At 36.6% G+C, this 27,657-nt stretch overlaps 1 protein-coding gene and 1 long non-coding RNA gene across 6 annotated transcripts; one reads left to right on the forward strand and one right to left on the reverse strand.

Annotated features, from left to right (window-relative positions):
• Positions 1 to 3,834: 3,834 nt before the first annotated feature.
• LOC136266983 (uncharacterized) lies at positions 3,835 to 13,073 on the reverse strand. 4 transcript variants are annotated; one of them, XM_066062035.1, is made up of 6 exons: positions 12,813 to 13,073; positions 10,152 to 10,388; positions 9,991 to 10,102; positions 7,558 to 7,649; positions 7,150 to 7,337; positions 3,835 to 4,433 (listed from the first exon to the last, which is right to left on the reverse strand). In XM_066062035.1, exons 2-6 carry the CDS (start codon positions 10,352 to 10,354, stop codon positions 4,039 to 4,041), a joined length of 990 nt encoding a protein of 329 aa, XP_065918107.1. In that variant the 5' UTR covers positions 10,355 to 10,388; positions 12,813 to 13,073; the 3' UTR covers positions 3,835 to 4,038. The 4 variants fall into 4 exon arrangements, with proteins under 4 accessions (XP_065918107.1, XP_065918110.1, XP_065918108.1 ...); XM_066062038.1 differs by having other exon boundaries at positions 3,835 to 5,004; XM_066062036.1 differs by lacking the exon at positions 12,813 to 13,073 and adding an exon at positions 10,568 to 10,791.
• A 67-nt stretch (positions 13,074 to 13,140) lies between these two features.
• Positions 13,141 to 24,348, forward strand: LOC136266944 (uncharacterized). Of its 2 annotated transcripts, XR_010706385.1 has the most exons (3): positions 13,141 to 13,374; positions 23,570 to 23,754; positions 23,878 to 24,348. It is a non-coding gene; the product is annotated as an uncharacterized lncRNA (long non-coding RNA). The 2 variants fall into 2 exon arrangements; XR_010706384.1 differs by having other exon boundaries at positions 23,570 to 24,348.
• The last annotated feature ends 3,309 nt before the right edge of the window (positions 24,349 to 27,657 follow it).

The following is a 27,657-nucleotide window of genomic DNA, read 5'->3' on the forward strand; positions in this document are numbered from 1 at the left end:
ATTAAGGGAAAATTTGAAACACCATCCTATCAACTAGTAGGGTTAACAGTGCCATCAGTCTTAATAGACTGTGGAGTAAACTAGAGATAGTAAATTATTTTGTACATTGTCTTGTATGCTATTAGGCAGATCTATTGAGCAAAGACTTAGAATTCAATACTGTCGTCAATTCAATAATACAAGTTACACATCATCAGCATAAAGTTTTGTTTTGAGGTTTCATTTAAAACAAAAAAATAGCAGAGAGGCAACCACGAGACGAGCGATCTTTACGATAGATAGTGCAATTAGGAGGGAAAATTTCATTATTATAGATATGGTCAGAAAGCCAGGTTTCCGTTATTCCGTAGATTTTGTAATTTGAAGTAAGTGTAAAACTATTAAAGTTCTTCAACTTGTTGACAAGACTTCTAGAATTCCACAAGTACACTGGAATTGGGTCTGGTTTTACTAAACGTGAGTTAGGTTCATTGATACTTTGGTTAAACTCAGTGGTATCAGGAAATCTGATTACCCGCATCGATTGACATAGCTCATGAGGAGGTTTGAGCAAGTGGGGAAGTTTGGGCAAGATTTGGTGTACTTGTGTTCACATCACTTGTGTTGGATCTTCTTAGTTGTCTTCGTACAATTGAGCCATTCTTTATGATCAAGTTTGTTTCACCTTGTTGTCTACGCTGCTTTAATTCATCTACTAGTTTTTTGTGCTTGGCTCTTTCAAACTTTGTTATGTCAGGGGCGATAAATACTTTCTTGTAATTGTCATGGAAGCGAAGGCAGGGAGCATCAGATAGAACTGTCAATTTGGAATCTTCTGAAGTGAAGCGTACCAGCAGAGGTCTCACTCTAGTGCTGTCTTTGCAGCCAATACGGAAGATTTTCTGGATATTGAGGTCAACTTTAACAATACATTTGCACAGGTCAGCAAAATTCTGTTCTTCTGAAGATTGTTCGGGTGCTTCTGGGAGATTATAAACTATAATGTTGTTTTTTTTTGCATTCACGTTCAGAAAGCTCATCTGCAATAGATGAGGCAGTTGCTGCTGTTGAAACTTCTGGTGGTTTTATAATTTTCTGAGTTTCAGATTGAGTGCTTAATAGATCACTGAAATGGTTCTCCAAGGCTAAGTTGGCCTGGGAAAGAGCTTCATTTTGAGTACCAAGTTTGGAGACGGAGTTCTCTAGGACATTGTGATTATCAATGAAGGTTTGGAAGTTGTGGTGGTCAACATTTTCAGTTGGAGGATTATTTGCCACTGAGGTTAACTGGCTTAGACGGTCATAACATTGGTTTGAATTGTAGCAGTAAACTATGTTTGGCATTGAGGCAGACAATTTATTGAACAGTTTGTAAGTATCATTTGATACCCCTTCACATGATGCATGTACCCAACTGTAACAAACTTCACATTGGAATGATGTTTATACCTTTCTTAGAACAAAGTTTATTGCAATGCTTACATATTTCACCTGGCAGCTTCTGTACCTAGGACTAAGGACAGTATCCTGTAACACCAGATGCTACTGCAGTTAAACTACTCTGTTGACTCGGTCAATCTCTATACACAGATTGTAAAGTGATATATAAGTTGGCTTTGTTTCCACCAACTTAGTTCATTTTGTTGCACTCTACTGTCATGTGAGTCAAGGTCCTCATTTCATCTCTAATTATTCCTTTATAGTAAGTTACTGTGGTCCTTTTCTAACTAGACAGTTTTACACTGTAGCTAGATTGTCTAAACTATGTCACAAGATTTCCACTAACAAGATGTTTGTTAATTCTTATTTTATACGATCAGACCATGGAATGCTTTACTGATAACTGAGTATATACAATTAAGAGGCGGATCCAGGATTTTAGAAGTGGGTTTCCAGTCGTAGTAGGACTCAGATGACATGGTTTTAATTTTACAATGCTTGAAATTTAATGTAAGTTACTGTTTAAAACCTACTTCTGAGAGTTTCTGATCTACCGATGCTCACTAGCATTTAATATGTCATGTTTTCACCATTAGTTATGTAGTTAGCTATGATAGATTGGTCTACTGAATCTTTGTGATTAGCTTTAAGTATTTAGCTAGCTTTATAACTGGTCATGATCAACTCTTTGCTTCTTCATAGGTACTTGGCATTTCTGCTTCATTATCAATATTACCATCACCTTCTACTGTATATATCCTCTTGTTTGCACTGTAGTCTTGGAAGGTTCACTGCTGTCAATAACAGGAGTGGCCATGGAGAACAGTACTCTAGCTAAGTTGGGGGGGGGGGGGGGGGGGGGGCAAAGTCATACAAGGTGGTTAACATTCAGGAAGTATCTAAGAATCATTAACTGCACTTTAGTGCGCAAATCACAATATTAGGGCATATATGCCTCACTGGAAAATTTTGAAGGTTCAGATTGAATTTGAGAACAATTTCAGTGGTGCATGCGTACATGAATACAGTATTCCTCAATGACTGTCATATAAATACTGTACAAGTAGATGAAAGGCCTTTGAACTACACACATAGATACATCTATAATAGCAGATAGGTTTGGATAAATTGCATCCTAAAAAAACTAATTGTGGAACTAGCATATTGTTTAATGTTTCAACTGAATGTTCTATTAGAGTATATGACTGTTCTATTAGAGTATCTCGATCTTGTGCTCTCAAAAATACTTGTGAGCCTTGAGTTTTACTGCAAGAATAGTGAAAGTATCATTTAGCAGATGAGCATTTGTGAGTATGATTCGTGTGTTATGTCCTATGGGTTTATAGTTGTAGTTAAGGAAGAATCAGTGTAATACTATAGTTACCTAAGGGCTGGACAGCTGTTCTGAAGCAAGCCCAGCCCCAAAGGGGCTTCTGGAAACCCCAGAAACCCCCCTTAAGCTACCCCTGGTTGGTACATGGAATTCTGAGTTAGTGCACAGAATTCTGTGTTAACATTTACGTGTATCTTATTGCTATAAATTGTTATGTAGTGAACATAGTGGTCAAACAGCTTTCACAGTACTGCATAATATAGTCCTGGGTTACCAAATGTATGGGTGGGTGGATATTGAGATGCTTCGGTATATGCTTGTCTTTCAGCATGATGGCTTGCTCTTCTAGTGAAGAACACTACTCCAACTCTAATAACTTCACCAGCATAATGTATTGGGTGTACATGCATGCTGCTAATAAATATAACACAGGATCATCTATGAAACACATCAGCCTTGGAGTAACTTTTAACATCCAGGTTGTCTTTTCTTGTCTTCAGGTGCACAGCTAACTCCGTAAAACTTAATCACTTATGATTGTAATTTATGATCAGTTTATTCCACTCTCTTGTACAGCCAAGTTGTGAATTTACAATATTCACCATATATTTGTCACCCATAATCAGTCCATTATTGATGGGATGAGAATTAGCAAATTCCAGAGTAGTATCATAGTCTGTATCCATACATATACTGTGACTCAAGTTATTTGCTTACAGACTACCAATTTTATTATATTTATTAAGATTTTACAGCACACAAGTGATGAAAGTCTGTAAGACCCGGTCCTACAGCAAGTAAGAGAATTGAAGAAGCATATAATTATACAAGTATTACATACTATTGGATTCAAGCAAGAGCAATTACTGCCTGTCAAAACATAGTCTAGCTATATATCAATTCCAAAAAGGTATGTTCGTCAGTGCTTCGGTCTGATACCAACAATTATCATGTTTTAACCAAGCATTGGGGCTTGTAAACACATGGCACAGTAACATTTCAAGGAGTGGACATACTGTACACTACTACATTGCACAGAGTAAATATTCAATACAAACCACATGCACGTATTGCTCAATAAATGCTTTCATGAGTAGTTACTGTACTTTATGTCAGTGAATCACATGACCAAGTAAATACAAACATACTATGAAAATAAAAAGAAAACATGTGACAATAAAATAGGTTGTTTATACATACATGTTCAAATAAAACTATAACTATAGGTCTATATGTATAACAAAAGACACTGTAGCCATATTGCCATATCAACAATCTACGCATTCCTATTCATAGTAATAGTTGCTGTTGGGTGATGTGCAAGACTGGATTCTCTTCTTGTTGTCAACATTTCCTATTGTTTTAATAACACTACATTTAACTGCTGTAGAGTAACTTCCTGACCCTACTTCATGTCCATTGACTACCTGTAAGTGTTGTTTTTCATATAAACTATTAGCTCCATTCACTTGATTTCCAGTAACAGTGGAATATAAACTGTTTAGATTGGGCCAGACAAATGGTGGCAGCCATATGGGGTTTGTAAATGTTTGTAGCTGAGCCAGTTGAATGGACTGAGCCTGCAATGCTGCCAAATGTTCTACCATTGTGAAACAGAGTGGAGAAGTGTTTAATAGATTTGTAGAAGTCAGTAACTGGTTAGAATTAGTAGCAAGATGTTCTGTTGGAAAAGAGATATTATGCTTATATAGTAAATACACTGTGAGTGCAAATTTAGTGTTTTCAAAAATGACCTTAACTTGTAACCCATGAACATTAATGATAAGTAGATAAAACTTTGAAAACTTTCAAATTGTTAGCATTGATCATATTACAGTACACCACTGACTTAAGGTCCAGCCTACCAGCTAGACTGGGAATGATGTTGAATTTAATCACTGTTCCCAAACATGGTCAGATTAGAAACCTAGTGACCGGAAGCAGGTTCTTTAAGTTGGTAGCTATATATACAGACCATTGGTCAAAACTTTGCTGAATAATGCATAAATATATGAGTTTAAATGATAGTGAACTTGATCCATCAAAAAATGTTAAGATGGAAGTGTAGAATTGATGAAACACAAGGAATCTTAGGTTAAGCACTGATGTTCATATTTTTTGTTGAATCCTTTCATCATGTACACAGTCTTATCAGCCTATGACTTTCCATTGCTTAATGCTCACACAGATCAATTTCATGTGGAAGTGTACACATAAGAACATCAGTAACTTCCATATATCTATTCTATGCACTAAACAAAATTAAACATGTAAATTTTAAATGTACCATTTAAATTATTACGCTCTTTAGTGTGAGAATTGTGTACAGTTTGATGTAAGTACTTAGTTAACTTGTTAGCAAAGAAGTTATGTTTGTAACCTAATTCTCAGTGAAAACAAGCAGTCATATGGACTTTTCAAACTGTGTTGTTGTGTTTCAATTTTCACATGCAATATTGCAATAATCGCATTAAATGACTCATGCAATAATTGCATGTCACAAATTCAATATCACCCAACCCTACTACTTTATTGAGGCTTGACTTGATTCAATTCAACTGTGATAAGCTGAAAATCTCCATTTACTACAAAATTCAAAAAGGAGCTCTCAGGATGTGTTCTTTACCATCCGTACTCATGGTTTATTCTCATGTATAAGTTGTTCCTGCATTCAGTGACCACAGTTTACATATAAGACTTCAAAGTTACATACCACCTGATAGCCATTATCCATTTAATTTAAAATAACAAATTTTCATTTTGAGAAATTTGAAATGTTGTGGACATTTGTACAAAGCAGACAAATTGCCATAACTCTGCAACACAATTACACAATTTATTTCAGCCAACTTAACTTTTGACTATTGCATAATTTACTCTGATGGCATGAAAACCTTGTGTTACTTTTTAGTTGCAAAAAGTACAGGAGGTCCTTGATTATAATACCTGAATCTCAATTAACTAAACCCTAAGTGGCTGTTCTATTAGAGTATTTTGTCAACAGGTGTATATAGGTTCACCGTACTTTGTTTTAAGCAAATTGTTAAAATCATACTTTACAATGTATGATCAGTTGTATTATCATTCTTGGCCACTCCAAACATCAACATTTTTGGCCACTAGGTACGTTTCTTTTATAGCCAAAAGCTGAGGGAATATATCAGACCACAAACTAGCAGCCACAAGTGAAACTTATCTAATCTGGTCACTTTCAGTTTGCAAAAGAGATCACTTTGTATGCAAGTTTAACCATAGCTAATGTTGTGACATGTACCAGACAAAGTTATATAGGGACCCGTCAATTATGTCTTTTTTTATTTTGGAAGTGATTACTGAACCGAATGGTTTCTATTTTCACGGATGACACAAAATAACCAACAGTCATCCATCTACATGAGTATCAAGTAACTAGTTGTATGTTAGGGTTGGTATATACCCCTAGTATTCAACTTTAGGGCATGTGTTTAATAGTTGCCCTGAGTATTCAACTTTAGGGCACGCATTTAATAGTTGCCCCGAGTATTCAACTTCAGGGCACATGACAAGTAGCATTAGTGTTAGGGTAGGGTCGGGTTCAGCTTTGGTTTCTTCTTCACCTTTAGGTTACGTTCTTCTTACTATATACTGAGACTACTACTTGAGTAACATTTATAAGATAGAAAAGTAGGGGAGGTGGGTAGCTAGCAGTGGTAGCACAGTGGTTACCCCACTTGCCCAATGCTCCATTAGTCCAGGGTTCGAGCCCCAGCTGAGTTTTGTCAGGTTTTTTTACTGTCAGTTTAATAGCCAGTACAGCTTATTGAACCAACTTTCAGTTCAATATCCACTGCCTTTTATCTGCTCAAATTTTTACCTATTATGCTCAATATTTATGCCTTGGTTCTCATGTTTTGCTAATAAATTTGCACTTTATGGGTAAATAATAACAAGTGACTGAAGCACAGCCTTGTTTGTCAAAATGTATGTCACAGAAAAGATCGATATACTCTAATAGAACAGTCAGCTACCTGATTTTTCTAAAGTTACTGACTGTTCTATTAGAGTATATCAATATTTTTCTGTGATGTGTATTTTGAGAAGCAAGAATTTATAGTATTGCACAAGTGTTCTGCCTATTATACTAGCATTATGCTCAATGCTTTCAGGCACCTATTATGTTCACAATTGTGCCAGCATAATCGGCGGGTCTCTAGAGTTATAGCCTATAGCCATAGCCATCATGTATGCTCATTCATGTGACCTTGATGTGGCAGGAAAGTTGAATGAAAAGAAGAAGGCATATTTGGAGGTTTTGGATTTGGGAGTTATTTCACTGTGATGTATTAGAAATATATCCTGTGTAATATTGAACTATCCAATAACATAAATGCTTATGTTATATCCTATATAGAATTTACTTTCATTGTCTTGATTATCTTCAACCACCATTCGTTCACAATCTTCTATTTGGTTTTGTTCAACATGCTGTTCACTAATATGACTCTGTGGATCATCTAAAGAAGATTCGCATGTTGTACCCTGTCCACCACCTTCATTTTCATAATCACCATCACTGCTGCATTTCTCTGCACCTCCCGAAAACTTTCTGCAGTGAATAATAGCAAGAGTCTATTATGGACTCTTGAAAATAGTGTATACAAAACACAAAGCTGATATATGTATCAAAAGCTGATGGTTAACTTATTCAAACTTATATAGCATGTCTATACAAAACACGAGAACACTGTACGTTAACACATCATACTAACAAATTTCCAAGCTACATATGTCCTCAATACACAACTCTAATCAATTAAGTTGCTTACAATAAGTTTTGAAGCTTTTCTGTAAGGCAATCTTTTTCTTTTTTCAATGTAGATAAGCAATTTTCATTTTCTTCAGCAATATGTTTCAATTTCTAAAGTATTAAAAGTCAACAACAACTATATATCTTTCATCATAAGCACATACTGACCATGCACACAAACAGAAAATTAATTTTCAATTCTGTTTTTAAAGGTTCTTTTTCAGACCTTGTGGCAAATCACACAAGTGGCCTTTGACTAATGTATGTTCTGCTTTGATACGTAGTAAAACACTGTACCATAATTTTTTTTCATTCAAAGCCTTTAGTTTCCTTCAATATTGTTAAATACTGCTATTTTTCATAAGAACATCCCATCCCACAATCCCACAAAGCAATGCATTTGGCCACCATGACACTGCTGGGCCATCTTTGCACTAGTCAGTTGCTACATTTGATTTGGTACAGGCAATTGCAAAATATACAATACTAGTACCCTGCAGGATGATTAATCAAACTCACAGGCGGGGGTGAGGGTACCATAAATCCCACCTGAATCTTGTCTATTATGTGACATTTACTCTTCCAGTTCCAACTGAGTGGAGTTCTTGCTCAAGCAAACAACAGTGACCGAGCATCAAGCCTTGCAATTCCAGGCTCCTAATAACTCTGCCGTGCTGCCTCATAACACATGCACATACATCACACACACATGTACACATGCACACACACATGCACGCACACATACACACACACACACACACAAAGTTAAAAGCAAACTCTCCGGCAGCCATGCAAGCACAGCTATTGCTGCCCAGCAAACCAACACTGGATGCCTATGCACCACTCCTGGGTCAGGACTAGTAACCCTTAGGAGAACTGTTTAGCTCTTATGGAGAGGGGCCTTGGAACCTAAAGTTCCACAACAATCCCAACACCACTAAGTGAGATGAGGGCAGTTGGGCATTTGCTTCCCCAGTTAAAATCAGGCACCCATTTGGGTGGGCTGCTTTTCCAGTTGATACCAAGCCACCAGCTCCCCATTATGCATTATGCAGCTGGGTAGGCTAAACAGCATGAGTAAAGTTTCTTGCTCAAGGAAGCAACAACAACATGGCATAACTGGGCATCGCTTTTGATTTCTAGGCCAATGCTCTAGCCATTTGGCTATGCTGCCTCTCTCTCTCTCTCTCTCTCTCTCTCTCACACACACACACACACGCACACACACACACACACACACACACACACACACACACACACACACACACACGCGCGCGCAACATGCACATGAGCATCTCTGATATATAGAATTTCTAACCTCATAAAATGCAGCTATCTGTACAGGAAGGAAACTTAGCTGTTGACTACATTTGAAGGCAATAAATTGTTGTAACATTAGTCTTAATCACTAGTAGGTTCTTAAAAGCATCCTGAATATTCAAAACCAGCATTTCTTGATAGGGCAAATGATAGCAAGACATGCAGTGTGATTGTATTAAGGAGTGATACAACAAGGCAAAGCCAAGGTGTGATTGTTGCATCATTCATATCTATTGAAGAATCATAACAATGTGCATGCTTAGACAATCGGCTCATGTGATCGTTATCTTTCAAAAACATAGCATGCAGATACAGCAGTGTGGCAGCAGATTTATGTCAGTGGAAATCAGTAGTGTAGAAGGTGATTTATTTTGCGCACAAAAAGGTTCCCATGCACAAATTTGGTCACATATTATCACCATATAGAAGAGTTGTTAAGCCATGTAACAACTTACCCAAAGAATTAATTAATGCAACGGGTCAACTTGATGATTTTAAGAGTATTGTGAGGTAAACAATTTGTTCTTATGTAGTTAATTTTCTTACACCTATTCATCAGGTCATATGGCCTTATAATTTACCTGTATAATATTGGAATAATGTCTAGAATGCTACACTACATATGGAGGTCACGTCTTTACTTGGAAACTCATTTGTATAGTGCATACTAGCAAGAGTTCATAATATATATATATATATATATATATATATATATTATGAACTCTTGATATATATATATATATATATATATATATATTATGAACTCTTGATACTAGTATGGCTTAACACACAGAAAAAGTTGTACCATTCCAGTCAAAAGTTACAATGTACATCATTCTGGTCACCATATAGCTACGTAAACCAATACAATTGATGTGAAATAGTACCAGATGGTTTAAGCACTACATACACTGGAAGCCTTGAATATTTCTATCCGCTACTCAATAGTTAACTGTGTAGTCAACAAAATTTCTACCACAATTCAGTGTTCATTGACACATCATAATTATACTTAATGTTCCACAAAGTTACAGAGGAATGATTGTGGGCTACCACATTAGAATTAGTGTGGTCAATAACATGCAGCCACTAACATTGTGTCACCCACTTCTACTCTATGTTGTGGTCTAACCTTTATCTCCTCTGTTGCAGTACACAGGATAGTTCTTAGAACTGGCTTTTTGTGTGTGTAGGGTTGGAGCTCCTGGTGAAGTGTCAGCTGTGCTTGTTTTAAACTGCTTCGTCTAACAGCACAACAATTTAGCATACAGTTTTGACACAAGTTATATCTACCTTATCTTTTCATTGGCAGTACGCCTCATCCTTCTAGATTTAGTACCTCGATACTTACATCTAGACTGGTGATAACAGACACCATTATCATCATTGGGATTTTCATCAATTTTAGCGAATGGGTTTTCTTCACTCTGAATATCTACAACGTAAGCATCACAGTCCAATGATTCTACAGTAGTGGGAGCTGTGGCCTTTTCCATATTATAAATACTTCAGTTTCATTAGTATTATTGCCTGTTAAAAATACAACAGTTACATGTATGTATCCCCATATATGCTCTCTAATACACATACAGTTTGAAGCCAGTACAACACTAAACAATTATGCTTTGGTAGCCCAGTTATCTAGATGTTTATCTATATAGCTAACTGGAGAAGATCATCATGGAGAAGTGCACAGTACTAGACAATACCTGGAAACCATTGACATTGCCTCCAGTGTGAACTAGTTAATTTCACCAATCACCGATCTGAGACCACAACGCAACTTGCCATTGACCAGTGATTAGTAAGTAGTTATCATGTTTAAAGTAATTTATAATAGCAGTGACGTTTCAACCAGATGGCATGGAGGAGTTTCAGTTTCGGCAGCAGTGACAAAATAAAAATAAACTGGACAAGATTTATTGACCACAATAACTAAATACAATCGCAATAATTTATTTATTTAAGCTAAAACATAAAAAATTTTATGCCAAACTGACCATGCTATTTTTATGCATGACATGTGTCAAATTTTTAATAGTGTTTATAAAGAAAGGTTAAAATGCTGTAAATATGCATTCATGGATGTATAAGCATATACTCAATCTCCCACATGTACCTACATAGTTTGGATATAAGAAGTTGTCACAGTCCAGCATTATTACACTTATCAACTACAAACCATTTCTGTGTCCCATATCTTCAGATCAGCAGCAGCAATGGAAAGATTAAATAATATATTCAGCTATGTAGATGGCCAAACTTGGTAATTTTAAGTTTCAGTATATAATTTCCACAGGAACTCAACAATACTACACTAATAGTGTATACTAACAGGCCAATGTATCTAGATGTCTATCAGTTCAATTTGTAATAAAATGGCACTGAGAACTGCAGTCACCATTCTCCAACCCAAGATATGTACAGCAATATCACATACACTGCTACTGATGTACAAAAGCCAGCTTACTCAGGTGAAAGCTCACGTTTACTACAAGAGTTATAGGATTACTACACAGTAACAAGAGTTATAAGATCACAGATTTTTGTCATGCATGATAAACTTCAAGTTATTCCAAAGAAAACAAATACCTCCACAACCAATAGTCTTTGTGAGACCAATGATTACCCCCAGGCTCCACTGCAGACTTGCATATACACCACCAAAAGCAAAGCCTTCAGCTACCATACTAGCATGGTCACACCTACCCAGTGAACCAGCACTGGGGCACCTGTGCATTACTCAGGTGTTATGAGTCAGTGCAGGTAAATCCTCCTGGGGGCAGCCTGCAGGACTACAGTAACCCACAGGAGTCTGTACCATGTGCCACAAGTGTGTGGGCACTCGAAGTCCCACCTGTACCTTCACCCATTTTGTGAGACATGGCATTTGCTTCCATGGTTAACACCAAATACACACACACACACACACACGCACACACGCGCACACTAAGGTTAAAAAGAATAGGACAAATATTCATTATCCGTTTGTTTTCGTATTCGTTAAGAAATATTCATTATTCGTTTAATCTTGAAAGTTTCTAAAAACTGAAAGCTGTTGTTTTTAAACTGTAATTGTTAAAGTGTAATTCATCATCTTTTAAAGACAAACACATACATGTAAAGGACTTTTCATAATAAGTTATAGTAGTAATCAAAGTGATTTTGTTCCTTTAGAGCACCTAGTTATACAGAAAATGTTTAAAGAATAATTTGTTAATTCGTTCATTAATTTGAAGAATATTCGGATTCTTAAAATTTGATATTCATTTCACCCCTAACACACACAAATGCACACGTACACAGGCACGCACACGCACACGCACACGCACACGCAAACACACATCAAATCTTATCTTCCCTCACCCACAATGTGAAAGAGGATAGCTACATAGCTACAGTGTTTAGCTAGCTACTAGGTGTGAAAGTTGTCATGTATATTAACAAACATGTGTTTGCCTGAACTACATGGACAGTGGCTCAGTTATAACAAAGCAGTCATCTCCTGAAACTAATTTGGCCAGACATAACATATAATACACAGGAAAAGGCACAATGAAAATTTTTATACATAAAAATTCTACAATAGGTTTTTTGGCTCTGTAGAATTATTGCTGAATTGAACAGAATTTGGCTGTAGGATTATGCTAGATTATTGCTGTTATAGTTTGTTCAATTTGGCATTAATTTACAGAGCAACTAAACATATTGTAGAATTTCGTGTATTATTCTATACCTGCATGTGATAGGTTCAATACGCAGATACATCAGTATACCGCTAGCCATCACGTGTATATAGCTACGACTGTGATAAGTGCATATAGGATCATGCAATGCGGGAAGTAGCTACGGATGGCTACGTACATACTAGTTCATTTCCACGACGATTTCACATACATGTACGGATGTATATGAATAATATATAATGCTAGCTAGACTGTACATGCAGTTTACCTTATAGCTAATGAAGTAATATAGCTAGCTTATCAGGTCCATCCTTTTCAGAGTTAACGGTCAACTTGCTCCAAAGGTTTGCAGTTTCAACAATATTAGTAGAGGTATAGCTAAAACTAGGCTCTACTGTCCACCTTTTCAGCTCCTAAACGTGTGTCTGACCTGATAGAGATAATTTATGGAAGCACCCCACGTGGCTAACTATCACTGCTTTCTTTAGGCATATACTCCCGTGCGGTCGGTAGCACAATTTAAAAAAAAAAGTTATCAGCTAATTAGCTACGTCCCAGCTACGTCACGTTACCCACTAATAATAGCATCCGTCTTTTTTTTTTTTTCCTTTCTTTTTTTTGTATGTGTATATAGTCTAGTTAGCTACCTATGGGATGCAACGATTGATTTGTTCAGATCGGAGAATCAGGAGATAGCTACGCTTTGTTGGACTTGATCCTTAAATTCCGCCATTGTTTAGCTAGACTCTACTCTCTTTGCGGTCAGTGGTGTATAGCTACGTGGGACTGTCAGTTGCATTCAGTGACTGGCTCTGCTACGTACATAACAAGTGAGTATGAATGTACTTATGTTAAATGCATAGAGCTACGTAACTACATGTAGCTACAGTATGTGTATATATATTTGTGTCCCGCGGAATGTATTTATTTTGTATCCATGTGTTAAGTTTTGTATGTTAGCTAGCTATGTGTATTTGTGTGTATTGTATGTTGCTCTGGCAAGGTAGAACGGTAGCTAGTTTCCGATTGTCAGAGGGTAATTGCATTTTATAGCAAATGAATTTCTGATGTCAACTGCATCAGTATACATATAGCTATGATAACTAGCACGGATGTTAATGTATGCACACACTTCCTGTGAATTTTCCATAGAGGCCAAAAGTAAAAGGTCTTGTCTAGCATACATCACTTATATGTAGCTGTGGACATACAATATGTGTTGTACCTGTCTGTGTGCTAAGCACAGGTCTAATATAGAGTATATTGGACGGGCTCCAAAATCAGACACGATTACTCGAGCTACAACAGGAATTTTGAAAAATTAACTTATATTATGTCTTTAGATAGGGTACTTTGCACACCAAGTATCAGCTTTCTCGGCTTCTTTGTCTGGTGGCAGCAACCCTGCACAGTCATTTCTGATTAATATGTATAATTGGAAAAAATCGATTCACGGACACCCACCATCACAAATCACACTTAAATCCAATCAACAGTTTTATATCTTCACATTGTAGAACAACTCAAAATATTCCCATTTAATAAAATTCTTTTAATCATAAATTACAAATCAAATAATGAGACATCACTGGAGTAATAATTGCACTATGAATTTAAGTGTATGAAGTATACTTTATTTATTTGTTTATTTTTATTGGTTTAACCACAAGGTAAGGTGGGTGCAGGAGGCAACAAAGCCTATAAGGGTGCCACCTACAAAAACAACAATGCAAAAATAAGGAAACACAATAGCTAAACAATACAAAAACAAATTGAATACATAAGTTAGTAATCTACTCTACATACAAAGAATAGTTAGTAGAACAAAGAAAATTATACAAAGCCATTTAAAAGTGGCACGGTGGGAGATGGACAAAATGTTGGAGTTCCACATAAAGATACAATTTACAAAAAAAGGAATACCTATATTAGTTTATGGAAGATTGCTTACACAAGAGAGATAGAGAGTGTGATCTTGTTGGAGCAGTGGAGAAGGTAAAGTGATCACTAAAAGGTATGGAGATATGTTGATGGAACATATCATATACTGTCGTCAGTGTCAAGTATTTTCGTTGGGTAGATAGCAATGGCCAGGACAGCTCTCCACAACATTCTTCAGAGGATTTAGACCATTGGTAAGTACGTGAGCAAAATCTGCTTCCACAAACCCAGCGGGCACCACGATTTTGTATTTTCTCCAGTGAAGAAATGTTTTTCTGAGTATGGGAATTCCATACAACACTTGCATAATCCAGTATAGTAATCCAGTATAGTAATCCAGTATAGTAATCTAGTATACGGTGTTTGTAAAAGTATACAGTACACATTTCCCATAAACATATCTCAAACTACGTATACTTAATCAAGTTTCCATATACTTAAATTTATGGTGCGATTATTACTCCAGTGTACATCTCATTTTATTTGATTTGTAATTCATGATTAAAAGGATTTGATTAAATAAACTAGGGATATTTAGAAAGTAGATGAGTTACTCTACAACTTAAAGAGATATAAAACTGCTGATTGGATGTAAGTGTGATTTGTAGACGATGGGTATCCATGAATCGACTTTTTTCTCTGATTATACGTATTAATCGGAAATGATTTTGTAGGGCTGCTACCACCAGACAAAAAAGCCAAGAGAAATTGGTGTCCAAAGTCCCACAGCCTTGAACTATCTAAAGACATATAAGTTGTTCGAAAATTCCTGTTGTAGTTCAAGTAATCGCATCCAACTTTGGAGCCCGTCCAATATTAGGTGAGTTACTCTAGCTACATGCATAAAGAAGACATGGTATTGAAATATTTTTTAAGGAACAGAGAGGCAAATAAACGCTGCCTCATGCAAATAATTGCAAGCCAGTCACAAGTTCTCAATCATAGCAGAAGCAATTTGTTTTAAGTAAACTGTCCATATAAATGCTTATACTATACTGATGTGGTGCGGTGGGAGAGTCCACACAGTGACATTTATTTAACAGATTACTCCTGATTTGCAGAACTTATCAACTGATCATAACTCATATACAATATGTGCAATGCTTTGTCACAGTTAATGTTACTAGTATAGTGGCCTGATGGTCACCACTGCATGCTTCATACTGGAATTTATTGGTCATATTCCATCAGTAGTGGACTAGTGTGATTAGTAACAAGTGTTAGCTGTTTTAGTAAGCCTGTACTTTTCATCCAACATCAACAAAAGTATCTTCACATTAATGACTTAATGACTAATTTAAAACCGTCTCAGTTGAGAAGTTTGTTTGTGGCAATTAAATTGTGGCTAATGGTTTTGTGTGTTTCATTTTCTCTGGTTGGCACAGCTTTAAGTAAATGGCCACAAACCATGAAACATATGATAGAACATCTGTGTGTGTGCACTCTTCTTTAGGACATGATGTGCTGTCCACAACTTCACCATGATAGTCTTATTGTGAAACTGCACATTGACTTGTGTTGAAACCTCAGATGTGTATTAAATACAATTAATACACATAGCACCTAACTCAAGGCGCAGCACTGCAGCCATATGACAGCTTGAAAGTGCTAAACAGTTGAAAACCATGAATGTCCCGTTGTGTTAGGCTGCAGCTTAGTCAATAGCAAAGCAGGTCTGTTATCAGTGTGGGTTGTCTTGTTTTGCAAAAATCCCCCATTCTGTAATTACAGTTCTAAGATATGTTGTTATTTATAACCAAAAATATGGTTAATGAGATCTAGACAAACTTAATACTGAGAATCATTATAAATTCATTGATTTACTGTACTCTGAATGACCTTTCCATATGCACTACATCCTTTGTTGTGGTTGATCATTGTAAATCATCATTTGTTGAACTTATTAGCACATTAAGCATTATGTGTTTATGTATTTACTGTTGTAAGAGGGCTGACCATCAATTTGAAAACACCACATTCTCTATGCATAGCCTGTGAGTTACACTTTCATGTTATAGTAGCTGGCTATCATTTCCAACTATTAATGTTATTTCAACCATCCAAAAGAATTGTGTAATAATATACTACTGTTGACATGCACCAACCTTGCTCCATATGATACACTTGTCTGGGCTCCATATCCTTCAAAACATCTGCCGATTAATAAAAAGTGCTGCACTGGTCTGCATTACGACCTGTACATGCCACTTTGATTGAACAATGAGTAACCATGAACGGAAACATAATCAAATAAGGACGTGTGTGTGTGTGTGCGCATGCGCACGTGTGTGTGTGTAGTTACTGAATAATTTGCTATCATCCTTCCAACAAAAAAGGAACTTCTTTTTCTATCTAATTTATAAATGAAAGATCACAATTAGTTTAAGGGTGTTCATGGTTATTGCGCTTTAACTAATCACACAATGCACCACAGTATGGTACAAAAGTTATGTGTCTTGTATGTTCACAACTGCTTTTCAGACTTTCTTTAGCATTAATTCAATGTATTGCATTGCAAGGATTTTTCAAAAGGAGTTTCAAATTATAGCAGTAAATCTTGGGTCTTTGGGGGCAGCTGCTGACAGATTTATATCAAAATGTGGTATATTCAATTTCCATGATTCTATGGATAACAAAAAGGAACAAGAACATACATATTGTATAAAGAAGCAGCTACGTACATGTAAAATTTTAGATTTAAACAATATGCAAGCAACAATATAAGCTAGATCATGCACAGTATATAAGTATATGACCTTAAAGCAAGAGTAAATAATAAAAGAGAGTGTCTATATATATATGGTTCATCAAAAATGAGAGCCACAGGTCCACAGGCTTCCCTTGAATTTACAGGAAGGGTGTTAATATGCTTTGGCTTGCATAGACTAACTTTCAAAGGGCTACTCAAAGTCGCCACCTCCTGAAGTGTTAACTCACTCAATCAGCACTTAATCAAAAGCATGAATTTACTAGAAAGACTTGTGAAGTTAGACACTCTCTCTTATCATATACTCTTGCTTAAAATAATGTTACATTGTGAGCCCACATTATAACTCCCTTAACTTTGCATTGTGTTTTATGGGTGGTCATGAGGTATTTAGCTCCATGGTTCTTAGCACTGTGGTTTGCGTATATAGCACTGTGGCCACATGACTTGTTACTGAAACTATCATGGAGGTGTTCTAGCTAAACATTGGTATTAGTGTTCATAAATTCTTCATTGCATCACTCACCCATGTAGGCTTACATCAACAATGATGGTACCCTATAATTTAAAATTATTACAATGCGTGTGAACTAGATTCACATTTTCTCATCAAGCTGTGAAAACCAGCCTTCAAAAACCCTGGATTAAATATTGCAAAATCAAAGGTGCATGGCTGCAATTAGCATCAACCCATGTTTTCTTCACCTTTGATTTCACACCAAAGGTTTGGTTTTGAAGGCCGCACCTTTTTCACAGCTTGGATATATTTTTTTACTTCTTTTATACTACAAAGCTGGCCATACATCGGCTTTAGGACTTGTATTTATTCACATTTTAGTCACAATATAACATCATGGGGGGGTAACTTTAACTGTTCTTTATTTAATAGCAATTATTACGTATACCTGATATGGAAACAAATTAGATAATTTATGTAACTACCTCTGTGATTATTACAAGATTGGTTTTTATGAGACTTGTCCTTTGAGCAATAATATTAATAAAAAGTTACTAGATATATTGCATTACACCATTTTAAAGTGATTTTCTTACCCTTTAATAGAGCATAGGATTTTTTTTGGAATTCCAGTACACATGGGCTCCAAAATTTCCATTGGTATAACCTAACTCTTGGTATAACTATTTGGTTAATAACTTTTAATTGTGTAACGTAGTAGGTATGGTAATGCTCAAATGTAACGTCATCTTGCGAGAGTGTGAGCAAGTAAAAACTCACTAATTAAAGGGCATGGCACCCGATTCACTCATGAGTATTCATCCCAAATGAAATACTCGCAAGCAAAACAAGTATCATATCCTTTAATCGGTGAGTTGTTTTATCGTTTGCACTCTCACGAGATGATGTTACATTTGAGTAATACTGTAGATTTAAACTAAAACTTTGACATATAAGGTTGAAATTAAGGAAGTGAACAACTGATGGCTTTGGCTCAGTAACTAAAGGTTTGGGTGCCAAGTGTTCCAAATTTCAAGGTAATTGAGTAAAGGGTTTTTTCATTATAGCAATTTTTGCAAAGTGTGTGAAAAGTGAACCTATGAACGAAATTTTGACTGTGTATATCTTGGGAGTGACTAAAGCTAACTGGTAGGCAAAAATGGTCAGTAGTGTCTATCATATATTCCCTACACACATACATGACGTGTAGCCACATATCTAATGATGGAATGTGTGGATACAATTCCAATAATATAATAACACAAAAGCTTCCATCTCAACTAATACGTGATATTCACATGAAGAAAATAATAGAAATTTAACTGACTGCAGTTGGTCAGTTTTTGGAACATACTTGCAATCATTTACTCTTAAACCAAAAATAGGATGATTTGAAAGTAGAAGCATGTATTGGTAGAAAATTGGACTTCCCACAATACATTCATCAATAATTCAATGTTCTTATAGTTTAGCAACATTAGCATCTACATCTGCAACTCTGGGCAATCAACATATTTGATTTTCTACCAGAAAACCAGAGCTGTATTTTAATGTACGCTTTATTAGAGTAGTTGCAGTATCTCATTGCATTATACTACTCAAGTTGATAAACTAACAGTACATGATGCTAAGATTGTCCAGTGTATTGAATTAAAGAGTAGAATATGCTTTATAAGTAAGTTACTTGCAGTAAAAGTCTTGATGTATTATCATTGGACACCAGTCCATAGACATGACAATTTTTATACTGAAAAAATCTCAATGAGCTGAAATATAATAATAGTATTCATTTGATAACCTAGCCTGTAACCTAAAATTCTTGGTATTAAGTTATTGGTGTCAACTAAGCATAATTCTTGCTATGGTTAATTTAGTCTATATTCTTGGTAGCAATTTGTGGTAACACAAATGAATACCATTGAGAATATCATGATGCAATTAAACTTTACATGTTCTTCACTGTTGTATTCTTTGCAATGTGGACCTCATCTCATAAAACCTGAATTGCATCAGGTGTTGCAGTGTATATAGCTCTTTGGTATTGCAAATTAGTGAAGGTTAGCTGTAATAACCAATGGGTATTGTATTGGTGTGGCAAAGGTCTTTCTCAGAGACAGTCACACCACATCAATATCTACATAGATCAGCTCAATTTTTACACTTGATGATGGTGCAACACCATACAAAGTTATGCTAAATTGTAGTTCATACAGACTGCTTTGTAAAAGCCCTTGTCTTTGGGTTATGTCCAGGATTGTATATATGCCGGAGTTAGAACACATGTACACTGAACACTGTATGAGATTAAGGTGAAGCCCATTATACAGTACATCATATCCCATGATAACAATACAAAACAAAAAGGCTTCTAAAGTGAAAATGGTTAATAATAACTTCCTTTACAATATAGCAAGTGCTACAAGGCACAACATATGGGCTACTGGGCTCCTTATGGGCTACTGGGCTCCTACTATATAGATAATTCTACAACATGGCAGATTGCAATGAATATAATGTGTTTCCCACAAGTTAGCATGTTGAAAGTCAGGACATGGTATGCATTAAAAAGTTGATGTTGTATTCATCTTTTAGAATTCTTGGTATCAGGTCATTTGTGTCCATTAGATGTCATGGTACTTCCTGGTAGTTGTTTAGCCCACTACTGTCTATCCCAGTCATATTCTTGGTAAAATAATTTGTGGCAATAATAAAAATGAATAACCTAGTTTATGTTGACAGAAGGTGGTGCCATAGCAGGGTACTGGCTTATGTCACAGATAAAAATGTACTTCCAAGGTCTCATCTACTTGATGATGAGACCAGTATCTTCTAGGATCTACTTCCAAGGTCTCTGCATCTGTATAGCTGACTAGCATTTGTGGGTTTCACCAGTGAGTGTGGTGCTTGGCTAGTACCTGGGGTGTTGAGCTAGACCTTGACCTCGACTAGGGTATATTTTTCCTTACCTTTCGGGAAGTAACTTGTACAGGTTTGTGCCTTTTAGGCTCATATGGCAGCACATGCCTAAACTTTATGGTGCTGTGAGATCAAGCCACTAGTGGTCTCTGGGACTTTTGTATGCCACAATGGAGTTTACTAATTAAGTTGGTCACATCCCGTTAATACTGTATGCCTAAATATTTCGAGGGGGAAATTTTTCGCTGAATTCACAGTTTTGGAGGTTACCACCTTACCCTTGAAATATTTAAACCTCCTTACATTTTGGGATTGTTTGCAAATACACGAAAAATTTAAATTAGACAACATTGCTCAACCTCAAAAAATTTGCCCCTCAAAATATACAGTAATGGACTAGTGGGTGACAAGTAATCAGTAATGCAATCACAAAGTGGGCAACTGTACAATTAGTAAACTTTCTAACAAACACCACAAACAAGTAAGACATGCCATTTGGTTAGTATGTAACTACACCCACTTGATTAGAATTTCAAGGAAACTATCAAATAACATGCTCCATAATTACACATTTAACGAGGTGACAACATGATACACATTGACTAAATGGTGGAATTTAAAATTTATCAGCATTAACATCATTGCAGCCATTTCTTGGCCACCACCTTTGATTTTGCAACTTTTTCACCAGGCTTTTCAAGGCCGCACCATTTTTTCATAGCTTGGCTGATTTTGTGTGGTATACTTATAGTGTAACGTCTTCTCATTATTGATCATGGTTTCAATGATAAAATTTGTTGTTTGGATATTTTATGACTTGTCTCAAGAGATGGCCAGGAGAGTTGAGACTGACTTTATAAATCTATCAAAACTGCACAATGTAGTACGTTTTCTATAATGGTCTTTATTGTAGCTACAACCATGCAATGCATATTTTTGTTTTGTTTCATGGCTTATGTCAGCAATCCCTATTCCCTTTTGAAATTTTAACAATGCACACAGCCATTATTAAAAATTTTTAGCATTAACATCATTGCAGCCATTTTTTAGCCACCACCTTTGATTTCACAACTTTTTTCGCCCAGGCTTTGTAAGGCCGCACCATTTTTTCACAGCTTGGCTGTTTTTGTGTGGATTTCACTTCTTTTTGTATTTTATAAGGCCCGAAGGCCAGCCTATGGCTGACTTTGAGGTTTGTTTTTACTCACATTTCTATGCAGACACGATGATGATTATTGAAGACAGACTTTTTTCATTGCATGATTTAATTCAATATTTGATAATATTATTATAATACTCTAATAGAGTGCACATTTTTTTTGAGGACTTCTAATAGAACATACATAGAATGTTCTAGAACAATCTAGTACTTCTATTGGTAGATCTAGCAGTGGTTCAGTGGTTAAGGATGCAAGTGTTAGGTATAAAGATTCCTGGTTTGAACTCTGGTAAGTTTTTTCGACATTTTTGTATGCCTTTTTTTACTCCGTGGTGACTGCTCTATTAGAGTATCTCAACCCTGCGATTTTACATTTGTTTGGTTTTTGCTTTATCACTTTGTCACTGTAACTCTATTGCTATTCAAACTATCAAAAGGCACTGCTACAATGATCAGCCTATCTACACACCAATTTTAAAGTTATTCCTATACTTGGGGTTACCCCATAGCCATGACAGAAGTTTGATTTTTTTACGTGAATAAATGCTCATAACTCCTTGGATATTGCTCAGATTCACAGCAAACTTGGTACGTGAATCCACCATTACACACTCTTCGTTTGTGCCAAAGATCAAGGCAACCAAGTTACACGTTTGTGTTTTATAGCAATTTTTGCAAACTGCAAAAATAAATTGAAACCCCCGTAGCCCCCGTACGGCATAAGAAGAAAATGAAGAAATTAAAATGAAACTTTGAATGTCCATAACTCACAAATGGCTGTTGCAAATTTAATCAAACTTGCTGTGTGGCCTACCCTACCTGGGGAACAGCTATACTGCAAACATAGTGTGCTTTGGAGATGGGGCCATGGAGCTATATATGCATGCATGAAAAAACTGTTTTCTTTCTTCCTATCAATATACTCACAGTGTGGTGCGCCGGCTTTCTTGGTTGCACGACATACTATTGTGTGTCTTAACACGGTGTGATGCACCGGCTTTCTTGGCCGCACGACACACTACTATGTGTCTTGATATGTGAGAGCCTTGGTCATGATCACATGCAAACACAAAGACTGGCTCAAAAGATGAAACCAGTTTGGGCATTGCAAGAGTGAAAGTATAAGGATTAAGTACTACACAAGGCATTGTATCATCAGTCTACAATCAGCTGTTTTTCCAAGCTATCAATGGGTAGTCACTACCAATATATAGTCTAGTAGAACCATCTGTGACCGGGAGCAAAAGTTTTGATTGATAAAAATATAGTCGAATGTCTGCCTTCTACACTTTGCTATTCATTTTATCTTCAATTAAATGGTTGTTTTCTTCTTCATGGAAACCATGCCAAGGCGTTAATTTTCCCTATCAACACTTTCCATAAATGAACATATTTAGATGCCACAAAACTATTTGAGGCGCTTAATGGACTGTAGCAGTTAAGCTGCACTTTTAAATAATTGCCACATCCCCATCAACGATCAGAATGTGCCAGACAATGATTTAGCTCCATAGGAACAAGGCATTGTGCCACGCCCATTAGCTTGATCTACTGCATAACTGAGTGGTGAGATTGAGATACTCTAATACAGCAGTCACAGCCACACGTGTATTTCATTTTGATGCTCAAACAAAAGTTAACAAACTAGTAATGCCAAGTAGGGATTTTCCCACATTGCTACAATGCCAAGTAGCTAGGCATCTTTCCTCATAGCTACCATCATCTCTTGTTTCACTACTTTTTGTCACTGGAATCCTACTTCATTTTTAAATTAATAATTTTTATTGCACTAGTTACAACATACTTTGGCATTGACAAAATAATGGTTATGACATGCCAATGTAGGGATTTTCCTGAAGACAAAGAAAAAGGCAACAGTGATAATAGCTATGAAGATGATGAAACTTCTCTACAACAATCAATGGAGTGTGGCTCTGTGATAGATGTTACAGAAGATGATTCTAGTGAGCAATATGTTGAACAAGAATAATATGAGGATAAGAATAATATGACCAGCACAAGTAACACAGGTAAAAATTTATGTACTAGTATTCTCAATGTTAGTTGACATGCTTTTTGCAATGTCATACAAGTTGTACCATTCAGTACCTTATGTTATTGTTAATATGTCTCCTTGTTACCACTGATGGTAGTCAGCCGTCGCTTTCTGCAAATCCATTATTAACTTCTCATCTCTGCTGTACACAATTGGCTGCATTACAAGCTCAGTCCATTCAACTGGCTCTGCTACAAACATTTATACATCCTATATGGCTGCCACCATTTGTCTGGCCCAATCTAAACAGTTTATATTCCACTGTTACTGGAAATCAAGTGAATGGAACTAATAGTTTATATGAAAAACAACACTTACAGTTATTGAATGGAGTCAATGGACATGTAAGGAAAGAAGTTGGGTCAGAAAGTTACTGTTCAGCTGTTAAATGTAGTGTTGTGAAAACTACAGGAAATGTTGACAAGAGGAAACAATCCTGTGTATTACCCAAGTCAAAGGCAACTTTTTGATAATCTTGTAAAGGTTTATATTTATGTAGAACACTTTATATATATTATTTTGATTACCAATTGCTTTTTACTAGATGAGTATATTATTGATTACTTTATGCAGCAGGTAATGGCTACAGCATCATAAGAAATAAGACTATGAGTAGTGATATGAAGGACCCCACAATGGCAAAATAAATCAAGTATCCCATTAAAATGAGGATTTCTGAAATGGAAGCATGTATTAAAATTTCAGCCTAGGTAAACTTTCATGAAATTGTGTCAAATATAGCTACATGAAAGACACAGTGCTACTTAAGATTATACTATCGTCTCAGAGTAAGTTGCTAAGGGATAAATACTATTTTGAACTCAATATCCTGGACGTAGTTTGTTAGTATCTGTTTCACATCTTCCTGACATTGAGTTGCTTTGCCAATTTTGATTATATACCCTAACGGGTAGATTATTAACTTAGTGATAGTTTTATTGATTCCTTAGGGGCCTATCAATGCATTGCCCCACCACCACCCCTCAGGCATATATGGGGCTATAGTGGGGATTTGACACAGCCGAATGGCAAATGCCCCATAGTAGGGCATACCTATTTTGTCAAATCCCCACCAGTTGAAACACAGGGATTTGAGATTTGGCATAGCATAGAAAGTTACAACAAACAAACAAAAATACTCGGGCACTTAATGAACAATCGTCAAATGCCTCATAGTGGGGAAACAGTTTCGTATCAATTCTCCCTGTAAAGCCCCACTTACGTCCGAGGGGGTAACACATCAATAGGTGGCCTACAAAGAAGGCTACCAAAAGCCTGTATAGTGTAGTTAACACATTTTCTTCAAATTATTTATAGTTGTCAGAACTGTTGCATACATGTGGGCTGTTGTGCTTGTCAGTTTGTATTATGTTTACTCCATGATCTAGATTAGCTTATAATTACCATGTATCTACTAGTTCCATTGGCCTTGGTAGATATGGGAGTAGAATGTTGAGTACCACAAGAAGCAGGTCATTTCCCCAACAGAGTCGCTACAATATTCATTAGAGTGGTGTAATTGATATGAGGAATTGTGGTCAGTTATAGACTAGATGTGCTCACCACCATATTTGTACATGTTATGTGACTATTTCCTCCAACTTTTTCGTAAACAGTGATCATTATTAATATGGATTTGAAGTCTAGTGTTTCGGGGTAATACAGATGTCCAAACAAGTCACATGTTGTTTGTGTCATGTTTTAGTAGTGTAGTCACACACACACACACACACACACACACACACACACACACACACACACACACACACACACACACACACACACACACACACACACACACACACACACACACACACACACACACACACACACACACACACACACACACACACACACACACACACACACACACACACACACACACACACACACACACGCACATATACATACCTGTATTTCTATCATGTTATTGCTGTTCTAACATTTCTCTTATAAACTTATAAAAGCTAATAACTATTTTGTACTAACTATAAAGTACAGTATGATACTAAACATGCTCTGAGTCCTTCTGCTTCTGAAAAGCTGGCTGGGTCTTTTTCATAACACCCCCTTAGGCACCTCTTGGCACTAGTATATTCTCACATTGTGTAATAATCACAGCTCTGTATCCTGCATAGTAAGTGGGTTATATTCAGTCGCCCACTTTGTATTTGTATTAGTGATTACTTGTCACCCACCAGTTCATTATTAACGGGATGTAACCAACTCAATTAACAAATTCCAGGGTGGCATGTTCACATCCATGGCGACTCAGATGTTATCTGGTTATACTTAATGTGATCTACACACATAGACAACAGCCCACCATTGACATACTACTAGTGGAAAAACTGTTTATATAAAATAATAATTAACAAGCACACAGCTTGAAGAACAGAGAATTTTTTAGTTTTGTGAACATTGTCCATTTGTTAGTAGTAGTAGTAGTAGTAGTGACAAGCCAACTGGTTGTTTTGGAGACCTCTAGCTACTAACTACAGTGAGTTGCCAGTGGCTTATACATATTGGAGGTACTGTATGTAAGGGCTGAAATTGTACCCCCGCATGACCATGGTGTGTGACTCTGACACTGAGTTTTCCTCTTTGGGTACATTAATGTTCTTGCTACAATTCTAGCAAAGTTACATATCATATACATATACATGGCTCCCATAGCTATACATATGATACCATCAAGAGTAGCTTTGTGTACAGGCAGTGACTATTATACAAATGAAAAAAGTTATATACATGATTCTAGCAATGTGACACACTGTGGTATACAGCCACTACAGCAATTTGGATGTGACCCCACCAGTTCTATACCGGTAAACGACGAAAGTTTGGAGTGACTAAAGTTTGGCGAATTTGGCAAATCGAGGAAATTCGTCAAACTTTATTTGCCAATCAGCTATTCAGTACATAGTTCCATATTAGCTGTGCGTGAATTTGCCAAACTTTTGTCCGCCAACCTGCTTCGCATGCTGATTTGCCAAACTTTCGTCATTTATGGTATATATATATACACACGACCAGCTGCATTATAGGTTACACTACACCTCTTGGAGACGCACACACACACACACACACACACACACACACACACACACACACACACACACACACACACACACACACACACACACACACACACACACACACACACACACACACACACACACACACACACACACACACACACAGAGTCATTAATGTGCATATGGTCACACACAGTCACAAATTATCAGGCGTTTGGCCTCATGAAACCCCACCCAGCAGGCATAGTTTGTTTCTCACTGTATTGATGAACTATATATGACTTACTAAAACTAGGGACACTGTGGGTGCTAGCTTGATGACAAAGTGGTAGGGAAGTCTTAACCTTCCTGGTAATCAAAAGTTTCCAGGTTCGATGCCAGCCCAGGATTAAAGCTAGCTAATTTTCTTTCATTTGCATTTGAAATTGGGTCGGGACATCTGAAGAACAAGTGCGTGAAGCTACTGCCCAGGATGGGACTCACTGCCACTGTTGTTTCCTTGTCCAGAGTGTCAAGTTACCTCAGTTTTGATCAAATTAACTCTACTGGTTATAAAGGGCTGTTGATTAGTGCTGACCAGTGTTGATGAGCCTTTATCCTTTCCAGAACAGCAGGTGTTAGCTAGCATGAATGTATCATACAGTTAGACACTTATTAATAGCTACTTAAGAACTCATGCAGGCACCACCAAAATAATAATAAAACTAGTTTATTTTTGCAGGCAGCCAAATCGGGCTACAAGAAGAACTCCACTTGGTACTCGCTCCCAAATATCATGAACTACAAAATTAGCTGACTGGTTTTTCAAAGAATCGCCACTGAACTGTGGCATGGTTTCG

The sequence above is a fragment of the Dysidea avara genome, chromosome 9 (genome assembly GCF_963678975.1).
Source record: "Dysidea avara chromosome 9, odDysAvar1.4, whole genome shotgun sequence".
NCBI lineage: Eukaryota > Metazoa > Porifera > Demospongiae > Dictyoceratida > Dysideidae > Dysidea > Dysidea avara.

What these genes read in the sequence shown, in the direction of transcription:
- LOC136266983 (XM_066062035.1), bottom strand. Translation starts at nt 10,354, where the DNA reads ATGGAAAAGGCCACAGCTCCCACTACTGTAGAATCATTGGACTGTGAT. An exon ending in CTGCAACAGAGGAGATAAAG is followed by an intron (nt 7,650 to 9,990) that starts GTTAGACCACAA and finishes TTAATACTTTAG; the next exon opens with AAATTGAAACATATTGCTGA. An exon ending in GAAAAGCTTCAAAACTTATT is followed by an intron (nt 7,338 to 7,557) that starts GTAAGCAACTTA and finishes TATTCACTGCAG; the next exon opens with AAAGTTTTCGGGAGGTGCAG.